Source organism: Amphibalanus amphitrite, unplaced genomic scaffold, assembly GCF_019059575.1.
Source record: "Amphibalanus amphitrite isolate SeventyFive unplaced genomic scaffold, NRLGWU_Aamphi_draft 000323F_arrow, whole genome shotgun sequence".
Classification (NCBI taxonomy): domain Eukaryota; kingdom Metazoa; phylum Arthropoda; class Thecostraca; order Balanomorpha; family Balanidae; genus Amphibalanus; species Amphibalanus amphitrite.
This window is the reverse complement of record NW_024881818.1, coordinates 447,414-464,078: the sequence shown is the minus strand read 5'-3', so window position 1 is coordinate 464,078 and position 16,665 is coordinate 447,414. Positions and strand designations below refer to the sequence as shown.

At 50.6% G+C, this 16,665-nt stretch overlaps 1 protein-coding gene across 1 annotated transcript; it reads left to right on the top strand.

The window, feature by feature from the left end:
• Nucleotides 1-15,015, top strand: LOC122388457 (peroxisome biogenesis factor 1-like). Its single transcript, XM_043379552.1, has 6 exons — nt 1-90; nt 350-544; nt 10,015-10,166; nt 10,527-12,891; nt 13,191-13,255; nt 13,480-15,015. The coding sequence occupies exons 4-6, from the start codon at nt 10,579-10,581 to the stop codon at nt 14,312-14,314; spliced, it is 3,213 nt and encodes a 1,070-aa protein (XP_043235487.1). The 5' UTR covers nt 1-90; nt 350-544; nt 10,015-10,166; nt 10,527-10,578; the 3' UTR covers nt 14,315-15,015.
• Nucleotides 15,016-16,665: the final 1,650 nt, after the last annotated feature.

Here is a 16,665-nt window from a genome sequence, read left to right as displayed (position 1 = left end):
GCAAGAAAGAAGAGGTTCATTTTTTTACTTTTTAGTAAATCTGAGGGCCTGAGGCATTCGAGTTTGACCCATCATCTTGGTCCAACCAACGTAAGTATAAAGTAAATTGTGAACATTTTTTTAAAGGTAAAATGTCATGTAAAAGTCCACTTCATAAAAAAAAATATTCTTTGAGGCTGGATATAAACATATCAGGCTTGGTGATATATTTCCCATTAGTCATGAGGGTGGCTAGACTAGTGTATGATATTCAGGCTTAAAAGTAAATGCAGCTCATGATATTTGCATTTATCAAACTGGCCTCGAGTCATTTTGCAGTGCTAACCTTTTGTGTGTTCATAATTTACAGGGTGAAGCCACAAGATAACTGGTATGCTGGTGGTGGTGGGTCCGTCTGGTTCTGGGAAAACCACACTAATCCAGCGCCTGCAGAGCGGCCAGGCTCTGACCGAACTGCACACCACTGTGCCCACTGTCGGCTCCAACATCTCTGACCTGCGAATTGGCACCAACAAGAAATCACCTGTCACTGTCAGAGAGCTGGGTCAGTTTCTGGTTTGATGGAAAGTTATTGGATGTTATACATTGTTTCTTAAAATCTGGACATATTCTACAAGACCTACTGAGTACTGATACTTTTCTGTGTTGACACTTGATAATATTGTATCAAAATTGATAGGGAAGCCAGAAGAAGGAAAAGGGTTAACTGCTGCAGAAAATTTGAAAATAATTGAGATGGCTGGCTAAACATTTGTTTTGAATGCATGTTTAGATAGCTGTAAAGAATGGTAAAACTTGCATGGGGCCAGGACTTATATCTGCAATCTGCACTGTCAGCCTTTTGTCCTTACCAAAGTCAATGCAGCTATGCTTTGGAGACTGATTCAACACTGCAAATCTGCTGATACAATACTGTAATGAACACATGGACCTATTGTAACTACATGTAGAATTACAACAAACTTACATGAAGTGCAAGTCTTCTTCTGCCTAATCCTTCATAAACATTATTAGTCAGTCTATATGATTGCTAGTTGCTACTTGCTGATGCAATGCAACACAATGCTCTTGCTGCACTCTGCAGTGAGCAGGCGCGTAACCACGAGTCTGAAGCTACTGGGGACCACATGGAAGGCCGCGAAGACCAAATATTATATTTCAGGTGTGGGATGAGATACGTGGGAAGGGTGGAAAATTGTTAAGAATAAAATCTAACTTTAAAAAGATCTTAAGCCTCGCACTGGCAGCGCATTTTTCATAACGCGGCTTGGCAGGCAGGTCAAAGGTCAAATTTCCGGGAAAAGCTATAATCTTCCAAATTACTTAGCCAGTACCTATTGGCGAATCTATGAAAGATAGCCACATGAAACTCTCACGACCGCGTCTTTCAACGAATCAGCAACAAAATGATGTAAAGTTGATTGCATTTCAGTCATTACTGGCGTGACGTATTCCCCGGGAACACGAAAAGTCACGCCCGCTGCCGGCGAGGATGGTCGCCGGCGGAAGTTCATTCTAGGTAATTGACCTTGGTTGACCTTGTAAAGGTCAAGGAACAGTTTTGAAGGCATTTAGGGGAAACTGAACCACAGATTCGGGTTCAGGACCTCAAGAAACGCCACTAAACACGGCTCATATCACGGAGGTCAGTGTGCGAACATGCGAGGTCATTACATTGGTTGATCTTAGAAAGGTCAACATACAATGTGAAGATTCATTTCCAGTCAAATTCTGACAAATCACACGGAATAGTTTCGTTCTTGTCGATGAGATCACGTCCAGTTACGGTACGTACGATTTTGTCAAAAACGGTCAGAGGTGATACCTATTATGACGTCATAGCTCGGTGACCTGACATGACCCGGAACTGCTTTTTTACCAAAAGTTGAGCAAAAGATGTCCCAGAGCTGTCGAAAATTTCAGCACGATCCGACTGATAGCTCGGCGCGCAACGCAAAAAAAAACTCGGAGGGGGGGGGTCGCATCGAATCGACCCTCTCCCCTACCAGGGCGAGGGTTAAAATGTGTGGCGGTGAGACGCGTTCAAAGCCAAAAAGTCCTTAGCCACCTCAGTGGGCTGCACCTGCACGCGGTCACGGTGCACATGCATTATATAGCCACTCCGTCCAGACGCCTTTGGCTCAGTGTAGACCGCATCCATGTTTTCAGCCTACGCAAGGCACTGAAGCTTCGCTCTGCGGTAGCCGATGCTGCTGGCAACACCGTCAGCTGCCTCAGCAGCTGCTCGACTTGCATGGGAGGAGAGATCAGGCGTCATGACTCAAGCTTTGGAAGGCCTCCTTGGCGTGCTTGAGGCACGTGACCTGTCTTCCCGACAGGAACACGCGCACCTGACTGGACAAGTTGTCCACCTCGAGTTCCTCGGGCCACCATTCTAACGAACTGCGAACTTTGTCCAGGCTTGCTCGGTCTGTTGGGCCACTGAGTAGCTGTTCCAGCTTTTTGGCTATTTGAGCAAATTGAGGAGGTCGTCGGTTTTACTGGGGACGGTCCCCAGCAACCCAAAAGTTACTGGGGACCGGTCCCCAGTGTCCCCAGTGGTGGTTACGCGCCTGGCAGTGAGCAGTTTGCTCATTCATTCCATTCAAGCTACCCACCTGCAACTCCATTGTGAAAAGAGAACCAATTTAAACATTGCAGCTGGTGGATACAAGCACTATACACACATTAACCCGCGCGGGGCTGGGGGGGGGTAAATTTTACCCCCCCTCGCGAATTTTTGCGATATCTCAAAAACGGCGGCGCGCAGCGCCGCCAAACTTTCAGTACCTTTTTTTACATCAATTTGGCACATTTCCTGAAAATTTGAGCGAAATCCGTCGGAAATTTTTTGAGAAATTGACGTTTTAGTGACGTCATGTTCGCCATTTTCGCCTCAAAAACGGCAAAAGTTCAAACACCGCTAACATCTTCATTTTTAAAGGAATCAAGACGTAACAAAAAAGGTTATACGTAATTTTACTTTGTCTATCAAATGGCTATCTCGGTTTTTTGAAAATTTTGGATTTTGGCCTAAATTTTTTCAAAAAACTGACTTTTTTGGGAAAATCATTATAAAATCCAAAATTTTGAGTCTATCGAAAAAACCGGAATATATGTCAGAGAAGTGGTCTATGTGCACCTACATACCAAATTTTAGAAGAATCGGTTCAAAAATGTGGGAGTTATTCAAAATTTTATGACGTCACGACACACAAAATTTTTGAAAAATGACTTTTTTTTGGAAGTTCTAGACCTCGTACGGAAACAAAAATAGCACCATTCGATTCGCCGTGAAAAACTGCATCAGATAGACACCTTTTTAGGCCTTAACTACCAACTTCAAAATTTGACCTCACTTGACCTGACCTCTACTTGACCTCGACCTGAAATTCATCCAGAGGTGGTTCATATCACTTATTGAGTGTGCCTATTGAATTCTATGAGTAAAATGACCCATAAAACATGTGTCACACATGCCCTTTTCTATATTTTGTTTTTTGGTGACCTGACCTGACCTAACCTGACCTTGACTTTGACCTCTGAATGATATTGTATGCAACGAATATTGTCTTGGTAGCCTAAGAACACGTTTTGGGCGATCAGTCTCAGTCCATGACTCCATTCTTCGGCAACTACGGTGCAAGGCCGATACTGTAGAAACTTGCAATTTGTACCCTTGACCTGACCTTGACCTTGACCTCAAACTTTAAATTAAGTACATGTTTTTAGTAGTTCGTGATGAGAGCTTTCGATTGGCGTTTGAATTTTCCAAATCGGACCATTAGTTCGGGAGATAACAGGGGGGGGGGGGGTAAAATTTACCCCCCCCCCCAGCCCCGCGCGGGTTAACTGAGCAGCTCGACAATCGGTCGCCAATTCTCCGCCGTGCCGCCCTGTGACGCGACCTATACTGGTACAGGGACCCGCAGTTGCTACTGTACACATATATTACCAATTTAGAATTGCGCTATTATTTGCTAAGTGCTGGCCATTGGAGAAATGAAATGTAGCGCAAAGTATGGAGGAATAACACATGTTTGCTCCTAGGACGTTTGTTTTGTATAATTCCTCTTACCGCAACAGATATTCTTCCAAAACTACAATCGTGCTATTTTTCCGCGCCGGTTGCCTCCCCAGAGCCCGTCCTTGGTATCGCCTATAGCTTCCGTTCCCGCTACGTGAATGAAAGTCACGTGACTACTACAGGTTTGCGCTCAGTACTAACACACCCAGCCCGAGGGCCGGTCCGTAGCGGGGAGGGGTAGAACGCCAGAGCTCCAGCGCAGTGGAGGTGGTGGTGGCCCGTATCATAAAGAGGCAACCGTAAGCAGAACTACAATTGCCGCAGTATAAGATTATGATCAAGTTTTCTTTAGATGTATTGATTGACAAGAAAGTGCAATGCTTATCCGATATAATAAAACGGTGTCCAAGGCCTTGGAAGAACTATAAAACATATTCAGCAACGTATAAATTTATGATACAGGCCATGACCTTTCACCTTGCCTCCGGGGAGGACCGCTCAGGAAGCCACATACCGATCGAATCGAGGCCTCGCAGCGCGGCGGCAGAGGAGAGTGGATAAACCATCGCCAGATCTTTCGTTTACTTATGTTTCCAGAAGAAGGGGGGGGGGGGGGTGGAGGGTGAGGGCTGTTTTCAACCCACTCACCAATCCTTTCCTTATTAACTTATAGCTTACCGAAAAATGCAACACAATGGTGGCTGTCACGAGATGTAGCGAAGAGTGCCTCAGCCACACCGGCTTTGAGTAAACTTTAAGCATTGGAATTCGGGCCAGTGATCCTGAAGCGATATCTTTTTTTTGGTCGTGCATAAGCTGGGATGACGTCGTCCAAGTTAATTGCGAAGAAACGGTTTTAGTTTCAGAACATTTATGAGGCTAGTCGCGCCAAATAGTATACGTTTGTTGCAAAATGTCAAATAGTGATACCACAGAGTTGACGTGCTATCCAGATGATGGAATTTATTTGACACAAGAAGTCAACAAGTGGCATCGTTAGTCATCCTGCATACCTATAAATCGATTCGTCACCTTGGTTCGAGCTCAATAGTTCTTTTCGCGGATGATCGGTTTCGTTTTCTTTCCTTTTTTTTTGGGGGGGGGGGGCGGGGGCAGTTAATGAGCCAGTAACCACCCTCCCCAGTCCCCTAAACAACAATTGTTGACAAATACTGTGATGGCCTAAAAAAATGCCCTCAATTGTGTCACGTAGGGGAGAATGAGGTAAGTTGAGCCGTTTTTTCGTAAGCTACAGGCTAACTTACTGATCATTTTTCTGCGTTTACGGGTTGGACGGACTTTTGGACGGACTTTTGGTCATTTGCGCATGTAATGGTGGCCAGAAATGTTTCATACCGCTTATTTTTGTACTGAAAGGCTGCGTCAAAAATCATCTTGCACGTTGCTCATCTTACCCCATGGGCGGGGTAAGTTGAGACACGTCGTGGGGAAAGTTGAGCATGGATAGAAAAAGCGAACCTCTTCTTTTCCCGGGCGCGGCGAAGAGTGGGCTCTTTTATTTACTCCATGGCATACATACTTATGGCAACGTTTTTTCCTCCATCAAAAAGTAACTGTTTAAAGCCTTCCAATAACTCGTCAAGTTTTCTATCAAGGAAGAAATCATATTATCCTTCAGATAATCTGCAAATCACTTACAACTTGTGTAATCAACAAAGAAAAAACAATTTCCTACCATTTTTATTCAGCAGAAACAAGCGCAGCTCAGTTTGGTTTTCGACAGCGGAGACAACAATGGCTTATCCGGCTCATCTTACCCCAGGTGAAAATGGCTCATCTTACCCCACCCGTGGTCATTTTCGATTAATGGCTGACACCTGCTAAGGAAAATAACCATGCACCGCAGATAACAACCATCTCATTTTAAAGGCAAAACATGTCTTAGTTATTAGGGGTGATACCACATGTTACCGGGGCTGAGCGCGAGAACGTTGCCGTCTCACGTGAAAGACGTGAAAGACGTGAACATCGTAAGCAAACGGCACATGGAAGCTCAAGTCAATTAGCGCCATAGGAGCTGAGAAACATGGGGTGGCTAAACTTGCCCCTTGGCTCATCTTACCTCACTCTCCCCTATTTGGGGCTCTCAACTTTGATTTGTTAAAGTTTTTTGTCTGTTCATTATAAAAGCTGTCAAATTTGCCGTATCATTAAACTTTTATTTAGTTTGTATTTCACACTTATCTAAAATGAACAATTTTGTCACTGGCTTCTTTTATGAATGGAATTGGATGGTCGCATGAATGAACGAATGAATAGCTCCATTTGAGCATCAGCTGAAATCAATCCTAAAATTTAATCTACCAGTCTGCAACGAAAAGGTTTAAAAATCAGTGCAAGTTAGGTGCAGTTTCTAATCTATGCCGTTTTTTATTAAGTGTCTCATAGCTCCTTAACCCGCGCCGTGCTGGTGGCCTGAACTTTCCGCCGAGTGCTGGGGGGGGGGGGGGCGTTTTCACGCCCCCCCGTCTAACTCGGCTCCTGGGCCACGTAGCGACACGCGGTAAGCGGCAATCGAAAGAGCGTCAAAAATAAGGACGAAAACACTTCGGTCATTTTTTGGGTCAGGTCAAAGGTCAGGTCACCAGAGGTCACCAAAGGTAAAATGTTGACTATTTCAACATTTTGGAAACTGCCAACGGCTATCTCGGGAACCGATAGAGCTACAGCGCCGCGGAAAAGCGCATTCGATAGCCCTTTTACAGACCTTTCTGAGTAATGTTCTCAGATTTGACCTCAGGTCAACGGTTTAGCCTCCAGAGGGCAAAAACTCCAAAAATAGCCGTTTTTACGAAAAACGTTTTTTCGTCAATAACTTTTGACTCATAAGCGCCATGACATTACTTTTGCCAGCATCGTGTTCCTCTCGTCGAGACGCGTCGAATGAACTATTCGTTGACCTTGAAAGGTCATTTTGAAAATTTGACCTCAGGTCAAGGTCATGACCTGACCGAAAAGGGTCATGTTGCATATCAGTCGATCCGTATCGTCGAGCTGAACACATCTGACGTGTTTTCACCGCTCTAGCACGTCTCTATCAAAAGTTATAGCCAAAAAACTGCTGGCGACCAATCATGACCTGAGATGACCTCAGAGGCACACAGAGGGGTCACTGGTGCATTTTTCCTATTCAGTGTGTCATGTTTACCTATGAACCGATGTTTGAGAGCGTTTTGAACGATATTCGTCCAAAAGAGGCGCATTTCAATTTTCTCCCATTGACTTATAATGGAGAGGTCGCAAAATTGACCTGACCTTAGGTCACAGATATCAAAAATCCGAGATATACATTTTATACATACTGTTACTCATATCAATCGCTGAAAGTTTCAAAGTGATCGTTCAGTCGGTGTAGCTATAGCGAGCCTTTGAACTTTTTCTGAGGTAAGGTCACTTGACGTGACCTGGTGACCTGACCTTGAACGGCCTAGGTCTGAAATTTTCACAACATGTGCGGAAATGATGTAGGAACACGTGTACCAAAAACGGCGGCGCTGCGCGCCGCCGTTTTTGAGATATTCGCGAAAAACCTGAGGGGGGGGGCGTAAAAACGCCCCCCCCCCCAGCACGGCGCGGGTTAATCTTGAGCCGCTTCTCTTACGATTCATTTTATGTGGTGCTTACATTGTTCAAGAAGTTATAGTATTTGAGCTCGTTGGTCTTAAAAACTGCTATCGAAGTAAATTAAAGTGTTTCGGGCTTCGGCACTTAAAAACCAATCGATATTTAACCCTCACCCACTTAGGCATTTCTTTTCAGCGTCTTACATGTAGCGGAGGGGCGTAGAAACCCTCAGCCATTCGGCCCTTGATAAAAATAGCCAGAGCTTCGCTGAAAAATAAAAAAAGAGCGAGCTACTCGTGACGAGAGAAATCCGATGATTTGAGGGTCCTGGTCATCGCTGACGAGAGAAAGCCAATTATTTTTATGTCCCGGTCAATGCTGAGATCCTAGGTTACTGGATGCTCCCAACGCATCATTTTTAGAGTTATGACATCGAAATACACACCAAACGATAGATAATTGATCAAGAATCACGATAGTGAAAGTTTCAAGTCGATACCTGTTACCGTTTTGCCGCAATCGGCGCGGAAATCTGAAAAAGTTAGATTTTTCCGAAAATTTGACCTTTGACCGGTCATAAGTAGGTCAAATGTTGACCTAGGACCAAAAAATATACCACCAATCGCGAGATCTCGTTGAGAGCAATCCGTTGGTCTTTTCCGCTAAGCTCTACGACGCTCCATTTTCAAACGCCAGGGGGGGGGGTCGCACCAACCCCCCCCCCCCTGCATGGGCGAAGGCGGCAAAACACCGTTTACGGGCGAGGGTTAAAGGTAATTTGGTTCAAAGATTTAAAATTCTCAGACAAGATGGACAAATAATAAGGGCTATTTAATTTTCTGGAAAGTTGTAAAATTGATGAACTCCAGGGCACCAAAGAATCGTCGCAATCCTTCGCTCTGCCGCGATTTATTGGTGAAAAACAGGGGGCGCGGTCTACTTACGAGTACATCTACTTATATGTGTGGTGAGGGCTAATATTCATTTTATCTGTGTTGATGAATATGCAACAATTTCTACATGAACTGAGACCAGTCCATAAGAGTATGTTTTTCTCACGGACAATGGCAATATTGGAGAAAAATAAGTGTATAGGTTTAACATCGATGAGAACTATATGCGGCACCGTCTCGGTCTGGCCAGCCGGGTTGCCGATAAAATACACAAATGTTTATAAGCTTCCATGATGCGCTTAAAAGACTGCTAAAAAGATTTAAAAAATAAAGATAACTACTTCATCGATTTTAGCGAAAGAAAACATGTATGCCTAATTACTTATTTCTTGCCACTGACGGAGGCACTTTTTTGTGCGAAACGTCTGGTTTTATTCGTATTGTTATTGTATTGTCATTCCCTGTGAGAAAAAAGGATAACTCTTCAGTTAGTAACCGTAACAGCGAAACGGCTCAATGTAACACAATTCACTGTGTATACGAAACCTATAATTGTCCCTAAGAATAATCCTATTTACAACTTTTAAAAAGATACAGCCTATACAGCTTGGGCATACATTTTTTTCTGCATTAAGATAATATTCATTTATCTCCACAGAATATGGTAAATTAGTGCTGCTGAAGTTCGCTTTCGAAGCGTCTCCTCCAGGCATTCCACAGCTCTCGTGCCATTTTGGATCACGGAACATGGCTGGGCGCAGGACAGGCCGTCTGCGAGCTTGGACGGACCACGTGACCACCTCCTCCCCTCCCCCTCACTCCCGTCCCCTTCCCCAGCAGGGCGTCCGATCTAACCGCGCCCCAGGCAGTCGGCTCGGTCCGACCCTCCCCTGGTCGAGCCACGGCCCGGTGCCGCCTGAGTTTGTGCCGGGTGCAAAACTGGAGCAGTAACTAGCGCCGGAACTAGTAGTCAGCACGACCATCGTCAGATGGCAGGAGTAAATGGAATAAGCGGTCCCAGGTTTCAGAAGGAATGGGGCAGGAAAAAGCGCTGAAAACAATGTTTTGCTGATATAGCCATTAAAAGTTCACTGAATTAGGAGAGCAGCACATCATTTTAAAGCCCTTCAGATGGTGGTTTTAATAAGCACACAATAATTTCCCAATTCGCCTCCAACGGTGTCACAGGCAAAGAATACGCTGAAATACTAGTGTGTACAGAAGCAACTGCGGGTCCCTGTACCAATCGACCCCCCACCCCACCCCACCCCCACCCACCACCACCGGCCTCTGGACACTGCAACGCTCGGTCGCACGGGCTGGCCTCCGTTATACAGCGTGCTACGTCAGGTCGTCGTTATCGTACACGTGATTTCGTACTCAGCACAATACTACAACTCTGTTGGTTTATACCCTGTGTCAGGCGGCTGCCGACAGGTCGTCATTATGCGACACGCTATTTCATACGCAGCACAGTTCGACAACTCTGCTGGTTTATGCCTTTGGCAGGTGGCTGCATGAGCCCGCTGTGGCCGGTGTACTACACCGCTGACGTCAGTGGAGTCATCTACGTCATTGACGCCTCTGACGTCACGCAGACGGCGTGCGCCGCCGTCCTCCTGGTGGAGCTGCTAGAGCATCCGCAGCTGCAGAAAGCCAAGGTATTGTCAACAATCTTGTCGGTAGGTGTAGGTAGTCTTGTTCCAGTAAATTATCATCTTTCAGCTACTTCTTTATTGTGTTCGTTTTGTATCCTCAAATGTTGCATCGAGCTATGTATTGCCCGTGAAAAGACTGTAGACTGTTTTTGCTTGCTTGCTGATTTTCGCTGCTTATTTCTGCATTGCTCCAATGCTTAATCGCTTTCTTTTCTTTTCTTCTCTTCTGCACTTTTTCGTTCAATTTAATAGCCGATGTTCCACCGAGCAGTGTTAGGCCGTTGGTTGGATGCCGATCTGTCGGTGTTCCCTATTCTATTCAATTCCACCGGCACCCACTCGCTCCACCCTCCCTTCGCCCAGGCACACGCTACCGCCCCGAGGTCCGGCCTCCGACACGCTACTACGGTCACCAATGGCGCTCATTGTGGAGTTCCACTCTCGGCCGGGCTGTTTCGCCTCGCTGCCGCCGGCGGCGCTGGTGTCGTCTGAGCAGCGGCCCACGGTACGGGTGCGGACGGCCGCCGGCAGGACTGTGTACCTGACGTGCTCGGGCTGGACGGCGCCGGCCGGGCGGCTGCTGCTGCACCGCCGGCTGGCTCGCTGTCTGTCGCTCTCCGCCGGAGAGACAGTCAGTGTGACCGAGGTCCGTCCGCCGCCGTGCCGCCGAGCTGTACTGCGGGCCCACACAGACGCCGACTACGAGCTGCTGGCACTGAGCGGCGCGCGCCTGCAGGACGGTCTGCTGGAGCGGGCCGGCTGTGTGTGGCCGGGCGCCGCTCTGCCCGTCTGGCTGGATGCCCGGAACGTGGTGTCAGTGACTGTGGTGCGCGCCGAACCGGCAGAGTGCTGCCTCCTGGTCAGAATGACCGAACTGGAGATACAGCCGCCGGCGGTGGAACCCGCGCAGCCGCCGACAGCCTCGGACGCCGCGAGAGAGATGGCCGACGACGGGGAGACTCTGGTACATAGAATCAGCAGGACGCTTGGTCTGGCACCGCCGAGGGTGGAAGAGCGACCGTCAGCGGACCCGGAGGTTCCCCCGCCGCCGCCCTGGACTCTGCGAGCTCACTCACTGCCGCCTCCGGAGGGACTCTCCTCCGCTGAGACGTTCATCTCTAACCGAGTCTGTTTCTGTCTAGCCGAAGACGCTCCGGCCGGCGGTCTGGGCTGGTGTGAACTGAGCTGTGGTTCCGCTACCGGGACAGGTGCGCCTCCTCCACCTGCCGTGATCCTGCTCCTGGCACTGGACCGGCTGTCAGAGCGGTATTCAGCGCTCTGGGCAGCCGCAGAGGCCGGCCAGGTGGGCCGACTGGCAGCAGCTGGTGCCGTGCTGGTGCCCGATGTGGTGCGTCGCCAGCTGCGGCTGCGGGTTAGTGATCCGGTGACACTGCGGCCGCTGGTGCCGGGCAGAGCTGTGAGTCAGCTGACGTGTGTTTCGGAGGTCAGACTCGAGCCGGCACAGCTGGATACAGTACGTCACCACCTTACCGCCTGGCAGCGCTGTCTCGGCGACTCGGCTGACATCTGGTGGCGATCCGGCGCACTGCTGCGGCTGGTGGACGAGCGCTCGTTGCGGCCGTTTGATGTGGTCCTGGAGGCCGACTGTGCGGCGGTGTTTCGCGTTCCGGCCCCGCCGAGTGTGGAGCTATCCGCCACCTGTCTGAGCTCGGAGTACGGCTCGGGAGGCCGGCCCGCCTGGCCGCTGCCGGTCGAGGACCTACCGGAGCTGGCGCTCCCTCCCCCACCGGGCCCGGAGACGGCGTTCACGGCATACAGTGCCGAGCAGCAGCGGCTCGAGTCGTGGCTGCGCCGCGCGCTGACCTGTCCCGGCCTGGGCCACGCACTGCTGACAGGACCCCAGGGCGTCGGTAAGACGACCCTGGCGCTGCAGGCGGCGCGCTGCCTCAGTCGGGCGCCGCTCTGTGCCGTGGTGTCCCTACTCGACTGCAGCGCCCTGCTGGGGAAGAAGGCAGAGGCGGTGCTGGAGCGGCTGGGCAGGTTGCTGGCCGAGGCCGAGCGCCGCCAGCCGGCCGTGGTCGTACTGGACTCTCTGGACGCACTGGCGCCGCCCGAGCAGGAGTCCAGCGGTGAGCCATCTCAGCGCGGCGCGTACTTCGCGCAGCTCTCGTCGGCGCTGCGCCGGCGGCTGAACGCCCTGTCGGAGGACGGCCGGCGGGTGGCCGTGGTGGCCACCGGGTCCGGCCTCCACCCGGCGCTCGGTCGGCCCGCCGGCCTGCACGTGTTCGGCCTGGAGCTGACACTGGCCGCCGCCGACTCTGCCGGCCGCGTGCTGCAGCTCCGCGAGCTGAGCGAGGGCGCGCCGCTGGACGGCGAGCAGTGGCGCCGGCTGGCCGACCGGTGCCGGGGGTTCACTGCGCTCGACCTGCGCCGGCTGGTGACCCGCGCGCGGCTGGCGGTCGGGGGTGGACGGCTGACGGAGCCGGCGCTGGCGGCCGCGCTGGACGGCCTGTCGCCGGCGGCGCTGCTGGAGGTGCACCAGTCGCGGCCGGCGCCCGTCACCTGGGGTCAGGTGGGCGGTCTGCACGCCGTGCGGCGGCAGCTGGTGGCAGCGCTCCAGAGACCGCTGCTCTATCCTGTCCTGTACGCACGCGCCGGCCGCCACCTGCAGGCGCGGGCGCTGCTCTACGGACCGCCCGGCAGCGGTAAAACGCTGCTGGCGCGCGCGCTGGCACACCAGGCCGACATCAACTTCTTCACGGTCAAGGTGAGCACATGATGGGGAGTCCGACGGACCGGGTGGGGCGTTGCAGAATGCTACTGGGATACGGGCGTGCGAGATGGGTGTGTTTCTCATATAACACCGTCCACGGTGATGGCCAGGTGCTTTGTAAACTTTTTTTCTGTAATGCCTGTCTCGCATTACTTTGATGTGTTGTTAGGTCGGTATTTGTAGGTAGAAGCCTTGTTGCTGCAAACTGCAACCCTCATAAAACAGAAGCATAGTAGAGCGCAGAGGTTCCCACTTTTGATTTGCCCGGCGGTTGATCTCGTACTTTTTTGCAGGGACCCGAGCTGCTATCCAAATACATCGGAGCGAGCGAGCTGGCTGTCAGAGATCTCTTCGAAAGGTGAGCACAATCTGTTCAGTGAGGATCACGTAGATCGCACTTGTTTTCAATGCTGATTACAATGGTGGGCGCAAAAATATTCTTGAAGTAATGTTAAGCAATCATGCAACTACATTTATAGCTCTTGCTAATGTTTCTGTCCTATCTTATGGATGCTCAATTTGCCCATGGCGGTCCGTAAGGCCTATTTTCCTGCCTCTCTCACCCTCCGTCTCTGTTCTCAGGGCATCACGCGCCAGTCCAGCGCTGATATTTTTCGACGAGTTCGAGTCTCTGGCGCCGCGGCGCGGACACGACAGTACGGGCGTGACGGACCGGGTAGTGAACCAGCTACTGACGCTGCTGGACGGCGCGGAGACGCCGGCCGGCGGCGGTCAGCTGGCCCTGCTGGCCGCCACCAGCCGGCCGGACCTGCTGGACCCGGCGCTGCTGCGACCCGGCCGGCTCGGCCGCCTGCTGCGCTGCCGGCTGCCCGACCGGCGCGAGCGGGTCGAGATCCTCTCAGCGCTGACGGCTGAGCTGACGCTGGCCGCTGACGTGCAGCTCGAGCGGCTGGCCGAGCGGGCCGGGCTGAGCGGCGCCGATCTGCGCGCGCTGGTCACCGACGCGCACCTGCGGGCCGTGCGGGACGCCGCGCCGCCGCCGGAGCTCGGCGCCCAGTCGGACAGTGCCGGGGGGCGGCGGTGGCGCCTGGTGGACGGCCCTCCGCTGACACCGGACGAGACGGGGGTGGTGGACGACCACCCCGCGCTGACGGCCGTGACCGAGCTCAACAGTAGCGGAGAGGGCACTGCAGGCACAGTCGACCAGACAGCTGTGGTGATCACTCAGGCGCATTTAGAGGCGGCCCTGGCCGATCTGAGACCGTCACTGTCACCCTCCGAGATGGCAAAATATGACGCCATCTATAGCCAGTTTGAGCGAGGTAGAGGCGGCGGGGATGGCGCTGGAGAGGAGCAGGGAACGGTTGGCGTCGGAGCCATACAGAAGGTGGCGGTACTCAATGGAGAGGGCGGCGGTAGCGAGATGGGCGCCAGGCAGCGGGTGTCGCTGGCATGATGGATCAGTTACGCCCCACGTCGAACTAGGGCGCAAGTTTTCCATGGCCCATCGCACCACTTTCTGCACTCGAGCTTAGTGTGCATGCTGCACTGTGCGTAGTTGTTATGTTTGTTACTCTGGGGATTGTCATTGTTTTTCGTTGTAAATGTGTTAGAAGGGTACGATTTGACCCCATGTGATTTGATAGGCGCTATTCGAGAAGCATCACAGGAAATCACTTGATATTTTTATACAAATGTCTATTGTGCGATCCATGGAACGGAAATAGCTCTTGTCGATGACGTTTATATGATTAATACTCGATTAGCCAATTGCCTAAGCTGTTTCTTTAGTCTTGATTTTCCACTTTCATGTCCCTCAGCGATACTCGACCCGTCTGAAACAGCTCGACCACGCTCCCTGTCTGTCCGATGGGTTCTCGCCCGCGCCCAATCCCTGTAACCCTCCCTCCGTCTCCGCCGCACACTGGTCGGAAACGCCCTCACGAGAGGCCACGGGCGATTCCGGAGTTTCGGATTATTTTTTATATAGATCGATTTGAAATTGATCAAATTATTATACTTGGCCAGAAAAACTAATCCGGGTGACCAAAAATAGCTGTAATCAGCCCCCGAAGATGGGGTATCCCAGAATTCGGAAACTGACGCGGAGCAAGAGGTTTCTTGAGCCGGATATTCAGAGTCTTATTGCTGATAGACACCAAATTGAAATCCCACATATTATGCATCAAAATGTTCGTTATGAAGTTGCCGACTGGTCAGTGCAAAATTTTTGGTATACTTTTTCCTAACTAAGATGTACTATAGCTTTTTTATGAAGACTCTCCTACAGTGATTCTGGAATATAACTGCAAAGTTTAGGTAAGGAAACAACAGGTAGTCCCATCTAGTTCCACTCTGATTTTTTGTGAGATGAAGTAGGATTTAAATTTACACCAGGGCAACATAAAAGCTAACTGCGCATATTTGCGCAAAATTTGCAGGAGCCGCTCTTCCTACCCAACTACCGCCCGCCCCGCCCCAGTTTCGGCTCGGCCGCCGCGCCCGGCTTACGCTGACCTGTGTGGCCTGCACGCATCCATGCGTAGTTGACTGGTCATTAAAAACAGATGCGCTTGAGTTTATGAATTTTGTGAAAAGCGCGTTTTATGTATGCATTTATGTATGTATTGACATCAAGAGCCTTCCACATATTGCGTGGCGATTACGGCTTGCATTTAGAGAGCCTTGCTATTGCCAACCATCACTCGGCTGAAGAAAGTGGAAATTGAAACCTTCGTGAATATAAGACGCTGCAAATATAGGACACCTGTCACTGACGTCGGGTTACTTTGGGCCGTCTTTTTACATTAGATCACAATTCCGGTATTTAAAACCCTGGCCGGACCGATTGGTTTTCTACATTGACCGGGGAGGGTTGGTACAACTCCCTCGCCGTTTCGCCTCTAATTAAGCTAGAGCCTCGCGGAAAAAAACAAGCTTGTGTGCCGTTATAAGACGTAAAAATTAGGTACTACCCGATTTTAAGGTCTTAGGTCAGCCAGTGACCTTTTAGGTCAGGTAAGTGCCACAAGGCACGGGCTCGGTTTTAGGTTAATTACTTTGCCAAAAATGGTCGCACTGCCGCGATTTTGGCATAATCATGTTTGTCTAGCTCAGGCGCGTTGAATGCTATACTTGGTGTTCGGGTGAAGTCAACTTAAGGTGTTAACCTCGGGTCAAGGTCAGGTCGGAGCCCCTCAGGTCACGAAAATGGTTGAAGGAGGTCATATTGCATATCATTCGATTCGGCAGGTCTTCCTGAGTCCAATGGTGGCTTTCCCGACTCTCTAGCTCCATCTGACCAGGAGTTATTGACGAAAAACTTACATGACCTTAGTGACGTCATAAATGACGTCACGCAAAGTCAACAATGCTAAAGTCAAGCACTGGACCTTGCAAGGAGTGCATGAAACCATTCCCGGAGCCCGAATAGCAGCTCCCAATTTCCCTTGTTGACTTATAGTGGTGCTAGATCCTGTATTATACTCAATTATGACGTCATAACTTAACAGATTCACGTCATATATTTAGTGCTTGACATCCAAATGACAGCTTACATATGACAGAGAAGGTATGCAAAGTTTTATGAAGTTTGCTTCACTAGTTGTGGAATAACAAGCAAAAAACTTTTGCGGAAAGGCCGCTGGCCTCTCGCTGGAGCGTTTCCGACCAGTGTGCGCCGCCGCGCTGTGACCTCCAGGTTCTGGTGGCGCTCACCAAGACTGACCTGACCACCCCGGCGGCCGTTACCGAGTACCGGCTGCTGCTGCGGCTGGCTGACCTCCGTCAGCTCAGCGCCCTCCGGCT

Excerpts from the sequence above, each read along its gene's own strand:
- LOC122388457 (XM_043379552.1), top strand. The coding sequence starts at position 10,579 with ATGGCGCTCATTGTGGAGTTCCACTCTCGGCCGGGCTGTTTCGCCTCG. Across the intron at positions 12,892-13,190 it reads TCAACTTCTTCACGGTCAAG|GGACCCGAGCTGCTATCCAA; the intron begins GTGAGCACATGA and ends ACTTTTTTGCAG. Across the intron at positions 13,256-13,479 it reads GTCAGAGATCTCTTCGAAAG|GGCATCACGCGCCAGTCCAG; the intron begins GTGAGCACAATC and ends CTCTGTTCTCAG.